General features: G+C 60.8%; 1 protein-coding gene across 6 annotated transcripts; it reads left to right on the top strand.

Annotated features, from left to right (window-relative positions):
• The first annotated feature begins 1,260 nt into the window (after positions 1 to 1,260).
• Positions 1,261 to 18,135, top strand: CELF6 (CUGBP Elav-like family member 6). Of its 6 annotated transcripts, none has more exons than XM_065846977.2 (13): positions 1,261 to 1,516; positions 5,472 to 5,554; positions 10,987 to 11,035; positions 12,457 to 12,585; positions 12,719 to 12,798; positions 13,232 to 13,375; positions 13,715 to 13,859; positions 13,944 to 14,093; positions 14,317 to 14,379; positions 14,843 to 14,923; positions 15,023 to 15,166; positions 15,930 to 16,078; positions 16,892 to 18,135. In XM_065846977.2, the coding sequence occupies exons 1-12, from the start codon at positions 1,261 to 1,263 to the stop codon at positions 16,055 to 16,057; spliced, it is 1,452 nt and encodes a 483-aa protein (XP_065703049.1). In that variant the 3' UTR covers positions 16,058 to 16,078; positions 16,892 to 18,135. The 6 variants fall into 6 exon arrangements, with proteins under 6 accessions (XP_065703049.1, XP_065703051.1, XP_065703050.1 ...); XM_065846979.2 differs by having other exon boundaries at positions 1,278 to 1,516; positions 12,460 to 12,585; XM_065846978.2 differs by having other exon boundaries at positions 1,280 to 1,516; positions 14,846 to 14,923.
• Positions 18,136 to 18,355: the final 220 nt, after the last annotated feature.

Here is an 18,355-nt window from a genome sequence, read left to right as displayed (position 1 = left end):
TTGCACACCGTTGCAAAGGCTTGCAACACAGGCACATGTCTTCATGTGCTTGCACACGTGTGTGTGCACCTTAAATTATGTGCACACACGCTGGCAGTGCTTGCACACACATGCACACACTTGGACACGTGTTTTCACGCGCTTGAGCATCCACGTGCATATGCACGCTTGCACACACTTGCACAAACGTGCACGTGGTTGTGTAGACTTGCACAAGCCTGCAGCACACGCTTGCAATGTACATACGCACGCTTGCACACTCTTGCACGCTCACACACGCTTGCACACGCGTGGCAGTGTGCTAGGGAAGCGGGGCACCTTCAGCTCACCTGCTGCTCTGGGAGTAAGTAATGAATGACTGCATCTGGTATTAAAGCTGTGTGGTCTAATTACAGATTTTTCGGGGTGGCGGGGGGCGCTTCCCCCTCCTCACCTTCCAGCGAGGGTCTGTGCCCCAAGGGACAGCCGGGGTGGCACGGGATCCATTGAGGGATCCTTTTTAGCCTTTTCTGTGTATTTAAACCCTGCTCTAAGGTGGGGAAGAGTGGGGTGTTCACTCTGGAACCTACTGAGGGCCACAGGGGAGAGGGTGGGAGGCTGCTCAGCCCCTTGGCCTGAGGGGTGGCCATGGGGATGGCGGGGGTGACACCGGGTGATGGGGAGTAGTGGGGGCGTCAGGGGGTGACACCGGGTTACGGGGGATGGGAGGGGTGACAGGGGGTGGCGGGGGGTGTCAGGGGTGATGGGGGATGACAGGGGGGTGTTGGGGTGTTGGGGGGTGACACCAGGTGACAGGGGGTGGTGGGAGATGATGGTAGTGTGAGAGGGTGACGCCGGGTGACGGGGTGTGCGGGGGGTGTCAGGGGATGACATGGGGTGACACCAGGTGACAGGGGGTGACGGGGGGTGACGGCGGTTGGAGGGTGGCGGGGCTGCCGGGGTTCGGGGTCCGCCCGGCAGGGGGCAGCAGTGGGCGGAGCCGGGCGCCCCGCGCCGCTGCCAGCCGCCGCTTCTGATTGGCCGCCGCTCCCTCATTATGCTAATGTCTTGCGTCTCGCTGACGTCAGCCAGCCCGCTGGCGGCCGCGCGCGCGGGTAAGCGGCAGGCGGGGAAGGGGGGGGGCGGCTGTTCGAGCCCCAGAGGCCCGGGCCGAGCCGAGCGGTTCCGAGCGGTTCCGAGCGGCGCCGAGCGGGGCGGGGCGGGGCGGGGCGGGGCGGCGGGCGCCTCCCGCAGCGGCGGCGGCGGCGGCGGAGCGGGGCCATGGCCGCGGCGGGCAGCGGCGTGGCGGCGGCGGCGGAGGCGGGGGCGGCGTTCAGCACCGCGAACAGCGGCCGGGTGAACGGGCTGAGCCGCCCGCCCGGCGCCATCGCCATGAAGGATCACGACGCCATCAAGCTGTTCGTGGGGCAGATCCCGCGGAACCTGGAGGAGAGCGACCTCAAGCCGCTCTTCGAGGAGTTCGGCCGCATCTACGAGCTCACCGTGCTCAAGGATCGCTTCACCGGCATGCACAAAGGTACGGGGGGCCCTGCGCCCGCCGGCGGGGCACAGCGGGCAGGGGGTGGAGATGGGAACCCCAAAGGCTGGGGTACCCACGAGGTGGGACCCCTTGAGGTGGGAGGACCCCTGAGGTGGGGGGACCCCTGAGATGGGATGTCTGAGATGGTGCACCCAGGTATGGGACACCCTGAGGTGGCAGAGCCCCTGTGGTGGGACCCCCTGAGGTGGGGGAACCCCTGAGATGGGACCCCCTGAGATGGTTCACCCAGGTATGGGACACCCTGAGGTGGGGGGACCCCTAAGGTGTGGGTACCCCTGAAATGGGATGTCTGAGATGGTGGACCCAGGTATGGGACACCCTGAGGTGGGGGAACCCTTGAGATGGGATCCCCTGAGATAGTGCACTTAGGCATAGGACACCCCCAGATGGGGAACCCCTGAGGTGGGAACCCAGGTATGGGACCCCCTGAGATGGGGGGACCCCTAAGTTGGGGGAACCCCTGAGATGGGATGCTCTGAGATGGTGGACCCAGGTATGGGACACCCTCAGGTGGGGAACCCCTGAGGTGGTAACCCAGGTATGGGGCACCCCTGAGGTGCTGCACCCTGAGGTGAGGCACCCCAGAGGTGGGACACCCTGAGGTGGGACATCCCTCATCTGGGTGTACTCGTGAGATGGGACACCCAAGTATGAGGCACCTCTGAGTTGAGATACGTCCGATCTGGAGGTTACCCATGAGGTGGGGTGCCCCAGACTGGGTGGGGATACCTCTGGTGAAGGTGCCTTTTGAATTGGGGGCACCCTTGAGGTGGGGCACCCTGAGATGGAGGAACCCCTGAGCTGGGTCACCCTGGTGTGGGGCACCTCTGATGTGGGGGCACCCTGGGGCATCCTGACATGGAGCACCCCTGAGGGAGCTTACATCTGAGCTGGGATGCACCTAAGGTGGGGCACCCCTAAGATAGGGGGGCCCCTGAGGCGGTTGAAGGTGGATGTACCCATGGGATGGAGACACACACCTGAGGTGAAGGCACCGACGTGGGGCTGGGAGCTGCTGTCTGGATGGCTGTTCAGGGCACGTGCTTGGGTTGCGGGCACTTGTCTGGCCTTGGGGCACCCACATGAGTTTGGGGCACCCCTGGCGTTGGAGCACCCTTGGAATGGAGGCTCCTACCTGAGATACCGGCACCCACTATGGACGGCGCACCCACCTGTGCTGTGCCCCAGGCTGCTGACACCTGCGGGGGGCAGAGCACCCAGCACCCCGAGCACCACCAAGGTCTTTGTGGAACCTGCCGCCCGTGAGCTGGGGGTCTGTGGTGCCGAAGAGGGATCAGGACACCACGAGTGTCACCCGGACGGGACCTCGCGCCCCTCCACACGCTGTCACCAAGCCACGGGCATAGCCTGCTTCACTGGGACTTTCGGGGAAGCCAAAATTTGGCGCTTACGGATGCTGCCGCATCAGTGCCCTTTGGCCATGGGGCAGATGAGCAGACTCCTTCGTTCTCAGCATCGCGGCCTTCAAAATATCTCCTGGCGCCTCTGAAGCCGTTTGCGCACCCTGATCCATGGGATTCGCGCCTCGCCGGGCCCCTCGGTGCTCGCTCCAGCGCAGGCTTCAACCGCTGCGGCCCAGATGCTCGATTTAATTGTGGATGCTCCTCTAATTCGAACATCATCCTCCTTCCTGGTGAGCCTCCGGAGCGGGATCGCTCCCGCGCCAGCCCTCCGGACTCTGGAACGCCCAGGCACCGGCCACATTGTCGCCTGCAGGGAAAACAAAACGGGAGAAAAAAACAGAGCAAAGAGGAGGAAGCCAACTTGATTACGGATGGTAAACACTGGAAATGGCACCAGGACTGACGTGAGCTGCTGCGCTGACCTCTCCTTTCCACCTGCAGCGGGGCTGATGTTTAACTGGGGGGGATCTTTCCTTGCTCCCCGCAAGGGCAGATGTCCCCAACATCATGTCCCCGACAAGGCAGGCGAGGGGCCCCATCCCTCGGTGTCCCCCCACCCCGCTGCCGCGCTCCCTCTCCTCCCAGGCATGCTGATTGTACTTATTAAGAGTTATTAATACTTAATCAGCTGGCGAATTTAATTGTGCCAATATTAAAAATGCATCAATGTCAATTTTATTCATTAAATATTTACTTTGTTGAAGGGAAACTGTTTTGCTGCTGTTTTAATATCACTTTCAGACGCTTTTGGATGTGACCCCAGCAAATCGGGGGGGAGCCCTCAGGGAGGGAGCAGCACGGTGCCAGCGCAGGGACTCGGGGCGCTCCCGCAGCAATGGGAGAGATGGAGAGGAGAGGACCGGACCCTGTCCCTGGGGCTCGTTTGTCACCAGCAGCTCCAGGCGAGCGAGCGGCTTGGCAGCGTGAGTCAGCGTGGGAAAACCTCGCCCCAGGCGTATTCCCGATTCCTGAAGCGCCGCGATGTTGGAGGAGCCGGAGTTGCCTTCGCCATGCGAGTGTCGTCCCGAGGAGAAGCGTGGCAGCAAACTGGGATGCGCGGCCTCGGCACCTGAAGATCCGCTTCCCAAGGGGCTTCGGCTGCGGCGTTCGCTGGAGCTCAGGGCCGAAGCGCCGCTGCCCACGCACTGCCAGGCTCGCTGCCTGCTCTTGCCTCGCTCCTTCCTTCATCTGCCTGCTCCCTTGTCTCTTTTGGATTGAGATCTCCCGCCTCCTTTTAGGGCCAAGCTGGCAGCAGTGCCCACTTGGGTGCTGGGGTGATGGGTGCCAGGATGCTGGATGTCATGGTGCTGGATGCCATGGTGCCAGGTTCCTGGATGCCATGGTGCCAGGGCGTTGGGTGCCAGGGTGCTGGATGCCAGGATGCCGTGGTGCCAGGGTGTTGGATGCCAGCATGCCAGAATGCTGGGTGCCAGGATGCCATGATGCTTGGTGTCGGAGTGCCAGGGTGCCAGGATGCTGTGGTGTGGGGTGCCAGGGTGCTGGGTGCCATAGTGCCAGGGTGCTGGATGCAATGGTGTCAGAGTACCATGGTGCCATGGTGTATCAGAGTGCCAGGGTGCTGGATGTCAGGGTGCCATGGTACCATGGTGCATGGCCGGGGTTTCAGCATGCCAGAATGCTGGGTACCAGGATGCCATGGTGCTGGGTGTCAGAGTGCCAGGGTACCAGGGTGCTGGGTGCCAGGGTGCTGGATGCCATGGTGCTAGGGTGCTGGATGCAATGGTGCCAGCATGCTGGGTGCCATGGTGCCACAGTGCTGGGTGTCAGAGTGCCAGGGTGCCAGGATACCAGGGTGCTGGGTGCCAGGATGCTGTGGTTCTGGGTGCCAGGGTGCTGGATGCCATGGTGCCAGGGTGCCATGATGCTGTGGTGCTGGGTGCCAGGGTGCTGGATGCAACGGTGCCAGGGTGCTGGATGCCAGGATGCCATGGTGCCAGGGTGCTGGATGCCAGCATGCCAGAATGCTGTGTGCCAGGATCCCATGGTGCTGGGTGTTGGAGTGCCAGGGTGCCAGGATGCTGTGGTGTGGGGTGCCAGGGTGCTGGATGCCATCGTGCCATGGTGCTGGATGCCATGGTGCTAGGGTGCTGGATGCAATGATGCCACGGTGGTGGGTGCCATGGTGCTGGGTGTCAGATTACCAGGATACCAGGGTGCTGGGTGCCAGGGTGCTGGATGCCATGGTGCTAGGGTGCTGGATGCAATGGTGCCAGTGTGCTGGATGTCAGGGTGCCCCGGTGCTTCATGCCACAGCGCCAAGTTCCTGCATGCAATGGTGCCAGGATGTTGGGGCGCTGGCTGTTAGGGTGCCAGGATACCAGATGCCACAGTACCAGGGTGCTGGATGCCACAGTACCAGGGCGCTGCTGGGTGCCAGAGTGCCAAGACACCCCAGTGCAATATTAGCCGTACTGCCAGCTCTCGGCATGCCCAGGCTTTGCGGCAGTGCCAGGCCGGACACTGACCCCGTCTCCCCGTCTCCACAGGCTGTGCCTTCCTCACCTACTGCGCCCGCGACTCGGCCCTGAAGGCGCAGAGCGCCCTGCACGAGCAGAAGACGCTGCCAGGGGTAAGTGACACTGGGGGGTTGGGGTGAGCTGGGGGGGGGGACGGTGACACCTGCTCAGGCTGCGGGTGCAGGAGCTGCTCCAGCGGCCGCAAACCGAGGCATTGATTTTCCTGCCTCCCGCGTGCTGTTGTGCTTTCTGTGGGCTCCGACCTCCCGAGCTTAACAAAGTGAAAATAAATATTTAATTATTCGCCTAAATAAAAATCAATAGGGCCGCTGGTTGGCTGGGGAAAGCGCCGGGGCCCGTAAATATCAATCCCTGCATCGGGTGCGTGGAGCTGATGCGGCGGGGGGGGAAGTTCGCAGGGACACGGCTTCCTGAGCCGCGCTCTCAGTGGGGGTGCTGTGCATCAGTAGGTTTAAGAGTTAACAGCCCGCTTTGGCAGCCTAAAGAGGCGCAGGGTCAGGGCATAGGCTTTCCTGTGTCCCCTTCTCATCGCACACCCCTGTGTGTTTGCACACGCATGTGTGAGCCGTCTGGCTGCTGGAGCTGATCCCTCCTCACCCTGCACGCCGGCAAGGGTTGTGCACAGGGGTGCACGTGTGCAAGCACACACCTGCACGTGGGTGTGAGTGTGCATGGCTCGGGGGCACAGCTGCAGCTCCCTGGTGTGTGCACAGCCCGTGCTTGTGCTCACACCCCTGTGTGCTCACTCCTCTGTGCTTGTGCACACCCCTATAGCCTTGCACTCCCCTCCGTGCTTGTGCACACTCTCAATAGCTATGCTCACACCCCTATAGCTATGCTCACACCTCAGTAGCTGTGCACACCCCTCTGTGCTTGTGCGCACTGTCTAGCTGTGCTCACCCCTATAGCAGTGCACACCCCTATAGCTGTGCACACACCCCTATAGCTGTGCTCACCCCTATATTTGTGCACACCCTTATACCCCTATGGCTGTGCTCACACCCCTATATTTGTGCTCACCCCTATACCTGTGCACACCCCTATAACCATGCTCATATCCCTATATTTCTGCACACCCCTATAGCTGTGGACACCCCTATAGCTGTGCTCATACCCCTATATTTGTGCACACCCCTATAACCATGCTCATATCCCTATATTTATGCACACCCCTATAGCTGTGCACACCCCTATAGCTGTGGACACCCCTATAGCTGTGCTCATACCCTTGTATTTGTGCACACCCCTATAGCTGTGCTCACACCCCTATAGCTGTGCACACCCCTGTATTTATGCACACCCCTATAACTGTGCACAGCCCTTTAGCTCTGCACACACACCTATATCTGTGCTCACAGTCCTATATCTGTGGTCACCCCTATAGCTGTGCACGCTCCTATAGCTGTGCTCACCCCTATAGCTGTGCACACACCCCTATAGCTGTACTCACACCCCTATAGCTGTACTCACACCCCTATAGCTGTACTCACACCCCTATAGCTGTGCTTACCCCTAAAGCTGTGCACACACTCCTATAGTTGTGCTCACCCCCCTAGAGCTGTGCACACCACTATAGCTGTGCTCACTCCTATATCTGTGCACACACTCCTATAGCTGTGCTCACCCCCCTAGAGCTGTGCACACCGCTATAGCTGTGCTCACCCCTAAAGCTGTGCACACACTCCTATAGCTGTGCTCACCCCCCTAGAGCTGTGCACACCACTATAGCTGTGCTCACCCCTGTATCTGTGCACACCACTATAGCTGTGCTCACCCCTGTATCTGTGCACACACTCCTATAGCTGTGCTCACCCCCCTATAGCTGTGCACACCGCTATAGCTGTGCTCACCCCTGTATCTGTGCACACACTCTATAGCTGTGCTCACCCCCCTATAGCTGTGCACACCACTATAGCTGTGCTCACCCCTGTATCTGTGCACACACTCCTATAGCTGTGCTCACCCCTATAGCTGTGCTCACACCTATAGCTGTGCTCACCCCTAGAGCTGTGCTCACCCCCCCTAGAGCTGTGCACACCACTATAGCTGTGCTCACCCCTGTAGCTGTGCTCACCCCCCTATAGCTGTGCACACCACTATAGCTGTGCTCACCCCTATAGCTGTGCTCACCCCCGTATAGCTGTGCACACCACTATAGCTGTGCTCACCCCTGTATCTGTGCACACACCCCTATCTGTGCTCACCCCTATAGCTGTGCTGAGCCCCCCACTCCGTGCTCCGAGTCCCCACATCCTATCCAGGCCCCGCCTGAAAGCGGGGCGCGGGGGGGGGCGTGTCCACCCGCTGGAGGGGGCGTGTCCCTCCGCAAGCCCCGCCCCTCGGCTCGGCCCGGCCCGGCTCGGCCCGGCTCGGCTGCGGCCGCTCCGCCCCCCGGCCCCGCCCCCCGCGCGCCGCTGCGCGAGCCGAGCCCAGCCGAGTCGGGCCGGACCGAGCCGAACCGCCTCGGGTGGAGCCGGAGCCGAACCGAACCGAACCGAACAGCAGCCGAGCCGAGCCGGGCCGGGCCGGTCATGCAGCTGCCGCAGGTGCCGGCGCCGGGGCCGCGGCCGCCCGTGCTGTGGGTACCCGCCGGGTCCAAGATCCTCTGCATCGAGGTAGGGCCCCGCCTTTGTCTGCCGCGGCTCGGCCCGGCCCGGGGCGTCCGCGGGGTGCGGGGGTCTGCACTGCGGGGGGGTTTGCGTGATGGTGAGGGGGTGTATCCACACCCAGGGATGCGGGGTGTTGCTGAAGAGGGTGTATCTGCACGCAGGAGTGAGGGGGTGTTGGCGAGGGGGGTTATTTGCACGCAGGGATGGGGGTGTGAATGTCTGTGTCGGTGAGGAGGGTGCACCTGCACCCACGGGTGGGGGTGTTGCTGAGGAGGGTGGATCTGCACCCACGGGTGATGGGGTGCTGCTGAGGAGGGTGGATCTGCACCCAGGGGTGGGGGGTGTTGGCAGGGGGGTGTCTGTGCACCCCAGGCTGCCGTGTGTTGTTGAGCAGGGTGTATTTGCCAGCAGGTCTGGGGTGTGCACACGCCCGTGTGGGTGAAGAGGGTGTATGTGCACCCGGGGCCGGGTTGTGTGGTTGTGTGTTGGCTGCAGGGTGTGTTTTTCCATCCTGGGTCTGTGTGTCTGCTCACAGGTGTGCGTGGGGCTGTGCTGGGGGGGCTGGCAGGGGTGTGTGGGTGCACCCTGGGTGGTGGTGGGTGTGTAGGTGAAGAGGGTGTATCTGCACCCCGGGTGTGTGTGTGTACGAGTGTTGCGTGGGCACCCACATTGTCAGGGCCTGGTGGGGGGGCTGGCCGGGTGTTTGTGGGTGGTGGTGTCCATGTGTCCGCACAGGGCTGTTGGGTGCCCACCCTGTGGCTCCTGCGGCCACAATGGGGAAACTGAGGCAAGGGGCGTCATGTCCCTGCCCAGCAGGGGTGGCGGTGCCGACTGTGCGCCCATGGTTGTGTCCCCGTGGTGGTGCGGAGTGTTCAGCCATGGGTGCTGTGCGGGTGTGTGGGTGTGAGGACAGTGTGCAGGTGTCAGGGTGTTGTGTGCGGGCGTACCCGGGGCTGGGTGTGCAGTCGTGCTGGAGTGCGTGCGCGGCTGTGTGTGGGTGCGAGTGTGCGGCTGTGTAGGTGTGCTTTTGTGCGGGGGGGTGGGTGGCAGATGCTGTGGGGCTGTATGGGACATGTGTTTGTGTGTGCAGGGTGGTTGTGGAGCAGTGTGACTGTCCCCAGGCCATCTCATGTCCCCCAGGGCTTGGCAGGGTGTTCCTGCGATGGGTGGCTGCCTGTACCCCAGCGCGTGTTTCCCTGCAGCGGGTGTTGGCTGCCTGGGGACCCCCAGGGTGATGGGGACACCAGGCTCCCGTGGGCACCCGCGTCACCTGGCGCCTCCGTCTCAGCTCATTCGGATGCATGGTGGTTTGTTGGCTCCTCCAGCTGTTGGGTGCGAGGAGGAGGAGGGTGACACCGAGGAAGGAGCGATGGCCAGAAGTGACCCTGTCCTCTGGGGCTGGCTCGCCTCAGTGCCCCATTGGGTACTCCCAATTTGGGTGCCAGTGCCCGAGGTGGTTTGGCAACTGGCAGTGACCCCTGGGTCTGTAGCACCCGGGTGGTTTGGCTGTGGGGCTCTGTGGGGCACCCGTGGGTGCTGGGACACCCCCGACAGGGTCTCCTGTGACCCTGGGGCACGCAAGGATGTGTGTGGGGGACATGGGTGTGAATTAGGGGGTGGGTGACTGTGTGGGCACCGAACACCCTGGTGTGGGCGTGGGGTGATGCCGGGGTGCCAAAACCCCTGTTTTGGGGTGTCCGGAGGCCAGAGCGGTTTCTCCCCAGGGTAGGTTAGCCGGTCCCCGAGGCCTGACATTTATAAACATCAGCTGCTCCCGGAGAATCAATACGGTTTAATAACCGGCGAGCGGAGACGGGAGACACATCAAAATGACACTCTGCGGCTCCGTAAATGTTATTCTAAATCATCCTCGCCGGGTTTATTACATTAAACATACAGCAGCGGGCACGGGAAATTTATTCCATCAAAGGCCATCACGCTGGCAAATGGGACTGGTGGGTTTGCGGAGAGGGGTGCAGCATCCCCCCAAAAAACAGAGTCCCTCCTCCTGGTCACGACAAGAGAAGGGGGATGTTGATCCCAGGCATCTCCGTGCTGGGTTTGGGCTGAGCTGGTTCCTGCCCCGGCGCAGCGGTTGGGGTGGATGTTTGGGTGACACGATGGGTGACGCGAGGGCGGGCAGGTGGCCCCATGTCCCTCGGTGTCACCTCCCGGCTCCTGAGGACCTGGTCCCCTCCCCAGAGCATCCCTGGCTCGGCGCTGACATTTCTCCCCGCGTTTCCCTGGAGACGAGGCAGTTGCTGTGGAAACCTCCCTCCTCTTCTTCCTTCACCATCCTCATCCTCACCCTGGAGCGAGGGGGGCTGGAAACTGGCGCCACCCCCCCCCACCCCCTAAATTTGGGGGTGCGCAGAAGTCACCCCAGGGTGTGGGTCCACGCCCGCGCGTGTCCCCGTGTCCCTGTGCGCGCACACCCGCCCCGTCATGCGTGACATCCCGCCGTTGCCGTGACGACCCCATCGAGCACATGGCTCGGGCGCCGCAGCATCGCGGGGGGAAGCACGCTTGTTGCCGTGGAAACGGCCATAATTGTAGCGTTTTTCGGCTAAAAGAGGGGAAAAAAGGAGGGGGAGAGAGGAGGAGAAATGGCTCTGTGGGGCAGCAGGCCAGAGACGTCAGCGCCGGCCTGGCGTGTCCTGCTGCACACGCGTCTCACGCCTGCAGGTACACACGCATGGCAGGAGGCCGAAATTGGGTGAGAATCGGGAAAAAAGGAGAGCGATGGTGATGCTGCCGGAAGGGCTGGGGCTGGCCGGGCACTGCTGCTGCCTCTGCAGCCCTTTGCAGTCGAGGGGGCGGCCGGTGGCGGCACCGGGTACCCCTTGCTCCCCACGGAAAGGGTCTGGTGGGGGTGCGGGACCAGCTCTGACCCGCCTCCCGCTTGTGTGTTGCAGATGAACCGCCCCATCCAGGTGAAGCCGGCCGACAGTGAGGGCCGAGGAGGTAGGTCCCCCCTTCCCCGGACGCCTCGTGTGGGCAGGGGGTGCAGGGCCACCCGAGGGGTAATGGGGGACATGGTGGCATCGTGAGGGCTGCGGTGGGGAGGTTGGTTTGCGGAGACAAGGAGCTGCCTGCGCCGGTGGCACCTGAACGTGAGCACAGAGCAAAGGTGGCGGCAACTCCCCCTGCCCGGCCGGGCGTGACATCGTGCTCAGAATGTCGTGATGTCATTCTGAGAATGTCGTGACGTCATGCTCACAACGTCATGACGTCACGCCAAGAAAGTCCCGATGTCACCCCAATAGCATCCTGCCGTCACACCGGGCAGAGCGCCTGCCAAGCCGCTCTCCGCCAGCCCCTTCGTCAACCAAAGAACCTAATTACCCTCCCAACGCTGCCTGTGGGGACCCCGGCGCATTGGGGTGCAGGAGTTGGCCGCACATGGCCTGAGCCCTCCAAATTCCCCGTGGGCATTTGCTGCCCGCAAGGCTGCGGCATCTCCAGGCTGAGGCGATAATTTGGGTGAAACTGGAGGAATCGGATCAAACCGCTGGTGCTGCCAGGACGTGCAGCACCTCACGGGGCCGCGTGTGCTCGGCCGGGGTGAATATCCCCCTTTTCCAAACACGTTATTCAACACGGCGCAAGCCGGTCCTGGCACGTCCCGGAGGGACCCAGCAAATAAATTACCCACTTACTGAGCGTAATTGGTGAAGGATTAAAAATCGATGGGCGAGCTCGGGCGCCCGGCTCCGGCGCCCTGGCCCGGGAGGCGACGCTCACCCGCCAAACCCGCTCCCCCGGCCGCCTGCGCCGGGAGATGGTTTATGTTTAACTAGACAACACACCAGCCCTATTCCCTTAACTAATTTTCCCGGTACCTTAACGGACAGAGCATTAATCGTCTCCTGCCATTATTTATTTATTTCCCCGGCAACACTCCTGACAGGGGCACCTTATTTTCTTTGTCAAATGCCATTAGCGCGCGGCAGGAGCGCGCAGCCGCGCAAGACAGATGCTGGTAATAATCATGAAATTCTCATTATTTACTCTCCCTTCTCTCGTGTTGGGGTTATTTATGTCCCCTGGGCACGGCCGGAGGCTGCGGGTTATTCTGCGAGTCGATCGTACCGAGGCGATCGCCGCTGTTTTTTGCGGGCTCCCTTTGTTTGCCGGGGGAGCCGGTTCCTCCAGACCTGGGAAAATCCCCAGCTCCGGTCCCTGAAGAGGGAACCGGCTCTTCCCAAGCGATTTCCCTGTGGGAGAGGTTCTCCCACCCTGAGCGTTTTGTAGGATGGAGGTGATGAACCCCGTGCGCTTGCCGCCGGAGCAGCACCGCTCCCTCCTTCCCGTCCCCACGCCGCTCGCAAACCGGGGCCGGTGGGGGACATCCCGCTCTCCGACCGGCTCGGTTTTGTTTTCAGAAGACAGGAAGCTCTTTGTGGGGATGCTGGGGAAGCAGCAGAGCGAGGACGACGTCCGGCGCCTCTTTGAGCCCTTTGGCCAGATCGAGGAGTGCACCATCCTGCGAGGCCCCGACGGAGCCAGCAAAGGTGGGTTTTGGGGAGCTGGGGGAGCACCCTGTGGCCACCGGCACCCACGGGGATGTGGTAACGGCCGTTCGGGCAGCGCTGGGTGCCGCAGCAGCCGAATCCAAACTCTCCCACGTCCCCTCTCTGCCCTCAGGTTGTGCCTTTGTGAAGTACGGCAGCCACGCCGAGGCGCAGGCGGCCATCACCAGCCTGCACGGCAGCCAGACCATGCCGGTGAGTGCCAGGCCCTGCCCCGCGCAACCCCGTGCTGCCCGCCTAATCCAATCACCGGCTAATTTGATCCTCTAATTGGATCAAAATCCTGCAGCCCGGCAATTTGTTGGCTGTATCACCCCGAGGTTCGTCCTCGCCAGGGTTGGTGCACAGGGCTAATTCCCCCCGCACTGGAGAAAGGGGCTGCTTAATTAACGTTGAAGGTCAGAATTGTGAACAAGGAGGGGGAAAAGGAAACAGAGGTCAGGGAGCCGCCGCCGGGGAGAAAAAACAGCTATAATTAAACCTTGCATCGATTGCTGGTCGCTGCTGCCAAACCGGCAGCATCCCCAGGGCCAAGGATGCTGCGGTTGCTGAGAGCCAGTGCGTCCCTCCCTGGAACGGGGGGACATTTGGGGTGCCCCCATCAGCCTCATCTTCCCCCGCATCTCAGGGCGCCTCGTCCAGCCTGGTGGTGAAGTTTGCGGACACGGATAAGGAGAGGACCCTGCGGCGGATGCATCAGATGGCCGGGCAGCTGGGCATCTTCAACCCCATGACCATCCAGTTCGGCGCCTACGGGGCCTACACGCAAGCGGTAGGAGCCGGCGCGGCCGGGACCTGGGGGGTTTGGGGAGCCCCGTGTTTGGGGGGAAGCTGGTTTTGCCTGTGAAAGCCCCTGTGGGATTGTAGCACTGCCAGTCAGTGTTGGTTTGTCCCAATTTGGGGACACAACAGAGGGATTCACCCCCCGAGGTGGGGGTGGCATGGCTGGAGGCTGCATCCATCCCAAACATTTTACTGTCACCTCGTCCTGTCCCCGCGTCCGGCAGCGGGTGGCGTTCATCCCTTGGAGCGCAGGTGCTGATTTATCCTCCCCGCCTCTTGCTCCCTTTCCCCTTTTCCCCTGTGTTTTCCCCTGTTTTTTCCCCTTCAGATCATGCAGCAGCAGGCGGCCCTGATGGCGGCGGCGCAGGGGACCTGCCTGAACCCCATGGCCGCCATCGCCGCCGCCCAGATGCAGCAGATGGCCGCCTTCAACGTCAGCGGGCTGGTGGCCGCCCCCCTCACCCCCTCTTCAGGTACCACCCCCTCTGTTTGCCCCCCATCCCGCTCACCGTCCTCACAGGGGGTGTTTCCAGCGCTGACACCCCCCCATCCCGCAGGTACGAGCACCCCCCCCGGCATCAGCACGGCGCCGGTGCCCAGCATCGCGGCGCCCATCGGGGTGAATGGCTTCAGCCCGCTGCCGCCGCAGAGCAACGGGCAGCCCGCCTCCGAGCCCATCTACACCAACGGCATCCACCCCTACCCAGGTAACCCTCCTCGCAGCCCCCCGGGGGGTCCCCCAAGCCCACATTGGGGCTGGGAGCGCGCAGCAGGCTCCCCATTGAAATCCCTCCTCTCGTAGCATCGCCGATGCGCTCAGCTCCCGCGGAATGAAACTGGGGGAGCAGCTCTGCGCCCCCACAGCGGCGCCCTCCCTCGTCCCCGCGTTTCTCCTCCTGATTTTCCTCCTCCCGTCTTTTCTCTTCCCAGCTCAAAGCCCCACGGTGGCGGATCCCCTCCAGCAAGCCTACGCGGGCATGCAGCACTATGCAGGTCTCCAGCTTCGCTTTGCACCTTCTTCCCTCTCTCCCCTCTTTGCTCCTCACTCTTATTTTTCGGGGGGGGGAAGTGAACATCACTTTGGGGTCGAACCACAGGACTGGGGCACAGATTAGCGTGGTGAGCACGGTGCCGTCCCCTGGCAGGAGCTTTGTTTAATTAGGAGCGCTAACAGCCATTTTCAGCTTTGCAATAGAAAATCAAGTTTTGCACCCTAAATTTGTTTTTCTCAACCAAAAGTGCTGGATTTTCTCAACCTTGAGGCTGTGCTGCCAACACTCCTGGGAGAGCCCTTCCTGCATCCATGGGTTTTGGGAGGCTGGGGCCTTGCAGGGGTGGGAGGGACAGAGCCAGCAGCCCCAGGGGCAGGAGAGCCACCTCCATGGAGGGTGACAACAGGGACATCCCCATCCCCAACCCTTCCCGGGGGTCTCAGCCCCACGTTTCTCTCTCCCAGCAGCGTATCCCGCCGCCTATGCGCCCATCAGCCAAGCCTTCCCCCAGCAAGCGCCCATCATCCCGCAGCAGCAGCGAGAAGGTGAGGGGTTGTGGGGGTGACCCGGCGGCTCCTCGCTCCCCGCCCGGGGTGTCCCCCGCCTCGCGGCTGACGTCCGGCTGTCCTTTGTGTGTCACCCAGGTCCCGAAGGCTGTAACCTGTTTATTTATCACCTGCCCCAGGAGTTCGGGGACGCGGAGCTCACGCAGATGTTCTTGCCTTTCGGCAATGTCATCTCTGCCAAAGTCTTTGTGGACCGTGCCACCAACCAGAGCAAGTGCTTTGGTGAGTCCTGCTGGGTGGCTGTCCCCGATGTCCCATCTCGAGTGTCTGTCTGTCCCCGATGTCCCATCTCGAGGGTCTGTCTGTCTCTGAGGTGCCAGTCCGGGGCTCCAGTGTGCTGGATCAACTCTTCTGTCTGTCCCAGGGCAGTTTTTGTCCCACACCGTGCCAGGACAGAAGGACGTACCTTCCTGCTGTCCCCTGTGTCCCCAGCCCAGCCTGGAGAGGACTGGCCACCACTTGTCACCCCCCATATCTGCTCACATCACCAAGTGCCACCGCTTCCACCAGACTTGTCACCATGGTGTGCCTGTAGCCCTTGTCACCATGGTGGCCCCACAAATCACGTCACCCTGGTGTCCCCAAACCTTTTTGCCCTGGTGTCAGCATCGATCTGCAGACCCTGTCACACAGGTGTCCCCTGAGCCCACAGACCCTAGTGTCCCCACAGTCCTGCTCACCTTGGTGTCCCTGTCACTTTCATAGACCCTGTCACCCCAGTGTCCCCACAAATCCCATCACCTTAGTGTCTGTGCAGACCAATCCAGCGTCCCTGTGGACCCTCTGGTGTCCCCACAGGTCCTGTCACCTTGATGTCCCTGCAGACTGTGGTGTCCCCAAAGGTGCCATCATCCCATCACCTTGGGGCTACACCCAAAGCTGCCCACAGGAGCATCCAATGGGATTTTGGTATTTTTGAAGCACAGCAGCAGCTTGGGCTGCTGATGGTGACAATCTCCTCTGTCGCCCTGTCCCTTGTCCCCAGGTTTCGTCAGTTTTGACAATCCGACGAGCGCTCAGGCAGCCATTCAGGCCATGAACGGCTTCCAGATCGGCATGAAGAGGCTAAAAGTCCAGCTAAAGCGGCCGAAAGATGCCAACAGGCCCTACTGACCCCTGCTGCGCTGCGGAGAGGTGAGGAGGGCGGAGGGGACCCCGTGGCTGGACCCTGGGCTGGCCCGAGGCAGCAAAGGGGCCACGTGGTGCCAAGAAACGTCCTCGAGTGTGTATGGAAGTTTCTGTGCCCGGGAGCTCTGCAAGTGCGGTTCAAACTGGGGATTGAGTCCCTCCATCCCTTCCCTTCCTCCATCGTTTTGTCCCTCCCTCCCTTCTCTCTGTCCCTTTTTCCCTCCGTCCCTTTCCTCCATCCTTTCCTCTGTCACTTCCTCCGTCCCTTCCCATCTGTCCTTCCCTCCATCCCTTTCCTCCATCATTCCCTCTGTCCTTCCCTCCTTCATTCCCTCCATCCCTTCCCTCCGTCCTTTCCTCCATCCCTTCCCTCTGTCCTTCCCTCCATCCCCTCTCTCCCTCCATCCATCCATCACCTCCATCCCTTCTTTTGTCCTGTCCCTCTGTCCTTCCCTCCATCCTTCCCTCTCTTTCCTCCATCCCTTCCTCTGTCCCTCCATCTGTCCTTTCCCTCCCTCCCCTCCCTCTGTCCATCTTCCCTCCTTCATCCCAGCACCCAGACCCAGTCCCATTTCCCCAGCTAGGTCCGGGGGTCCCGCTCACAGCCCCGTGGCCGTTTTGCAGGTCGGGGGTCCCGCCCACGACCCCGTCACTGTTTTGCAGGTCGGGGGTCCCGCCCACGACCCCGTCACTGTTTTGCAGGTCGGGGGTCCCGCCGACGGCCCCGTCGCTGTTTTGCAGGTCGGGGGTCCCGCTCACGGCCCCATCACTGTTTTGCAGGTCGGGGGTCCCGCTCACGGCCCCATCACTGTTTTGCAGGTCGGGCGTCCCGCGGTGTGACGACTTTCCCCTTCCCCACGTGCAGTATCCAACCCTGTAACTCTCTTTCTTTGCACCGCGTCCTGGAGGAGGAGGAAGAGGAGGAGAGAGCAGCGAAGAAGAGAGCCGTTCTGGTCGTAGCTTTCCTTTTTTGATTTATTTTTGAAACATTTTTGTCCCGAACCGGTCTTGTTTGTTACTCAACGGGAACGAGAGAGCGAGGAGGAGAGCGATGTGACACCGGGACTGAGATTGGCCACCGGGACTCACCGAATCCCTCACCGGGAGAAGGGAGCGCGGCTCTGGGCAGCCGGGATACGATTACCTTGGGTTTTTTTGTGTCTTTTTTTTAATTCAAAGCACTCATTTGCTGCTACCGATTTCCCAGGAGAAACGAGGATAGAAGAGGCTCCAAACGGATTCTTAAACCAAAGCTGGTGAGACGGGACCAGCCTCGGGCGCTTCACCTGGAGGATGCTTGTTTGGAAGGAAAGGAAGAAAAGAAAACGGCAAGATTTTCATTTTCCCCGCGTTGGGAAAGAAAACAAAAGGCTCAAAGGATGTTGGACTTATAGAAGATATATATAAATAAGTAAATATATATATATATATCCCATGGAGCAGGGCAGCGGGACACGCGCTTCCCCTGCTTGTCACTGGCACAGGGACATAGGATTACTTGTTTCAGAGTCATATCATTCCTTAGAGTTTAGGGACCAAAGGACTATTGCTTTTTTTAAATATATCTATAAATAAATTAATTTAAAAAAAACGACGACGAAAAAAACAACAAAAAAAAAACAAAAACAAAAACAAAACACACACACAAAAAAAATTGAAAGAAAGAGAAGAAAAAACCAAACGAATTTAAAAGGTTGAGAAGAAGAACCTCGGGCGTTAAGAGGTTTCCTAGAGGGCTCGGTTTCGGGGGGCTCAAGGGCTCGGTTTTGGGGATAGGGGGATTGAGGGGGGTTTTTGGGGGTGCGGCGGCTCCCCCAGCCCCGCGGCCCAGGCGGGGGACTCACGCTGTCACACAAACCCCTCGGTCGCCGCCGCCAGAGGGCGAAGCGATGCGGTTCTTGGCGTTTTCGGTCGGGTTTGGGGGGGGTTTTTTGGGGCTTTATTTTTTTTTTTTTCAGCCAAAAAATGAAAAAAAAGAGAAAAAAATAAGAGAAAAAAAAATAATGTGAGGTTTCGGCAGAAACGAAGCGAAGCGAAATAAACTTATTTTGTCAAAATCGTCACCTTGGTTGGTTCTTTGGAGCAATATCCGCCGCCTCCCACCACCCGGGTCCCCCAGAGTGTCCACCAGGAATTTGGTGAAGCCAAGAGAGCAGTGTGGGCTTCTCTTTTTATTTGTTTTCTTCCAAAAATTGCCCTTTTCCGGAGGATTTTACTGGAGGAACTTTGGCCGTTCCCTCCGCCGTGTCCCCCGTGAACGTCCCTTTGCGCCCAACCCGGTGA

This window comes from Patagioenas fasciata, chromosome 12 (assembly GCF_037038585.1).
Source record: "Patagioenas fasciata isolate bPatFas1 chromosome 12, bPatFas1.hap1, whole genome shotgun sequence".
Taxonomy (NCBI): domain Eukaryota; kingdom Metazoa; phylum Chordata; class Aves; order Columbiformes; family Columbidae; genus Patagioenas; species Patagioenas fasciata.
Note: the sequence above shows the minus strand (reverse complement) of the source record. Positions and strands in the feature narration are given on the sequence as shown.

Excerpts from the sequence above, each read along its gene's own strand:
- CELF6 (XM_065846977.2), top strand. The coding sequence starts at position 1,261 with ATGGCCGCGGCGGGCAGCGGCGTGGCGGCGGCGGCGGAGGCGGGGGCG. Across the intron at positions 11,036-12,456 it reads CGACAGTGAGGGCCGAGGAG|AAGACAGGAAGCTCTTTGTG; the intron begins GTAGGTCCCCCC and ends TTTTGTTTTCAG. Across the intron at positions 12,586-12,718 it reads CCCCGACGGAGCCAGCAAAG|GTTGTGCCTTTGTGAAGTAC; the intron begins GTGGGTTTTGGG and ends CTCTGCCCTCAG.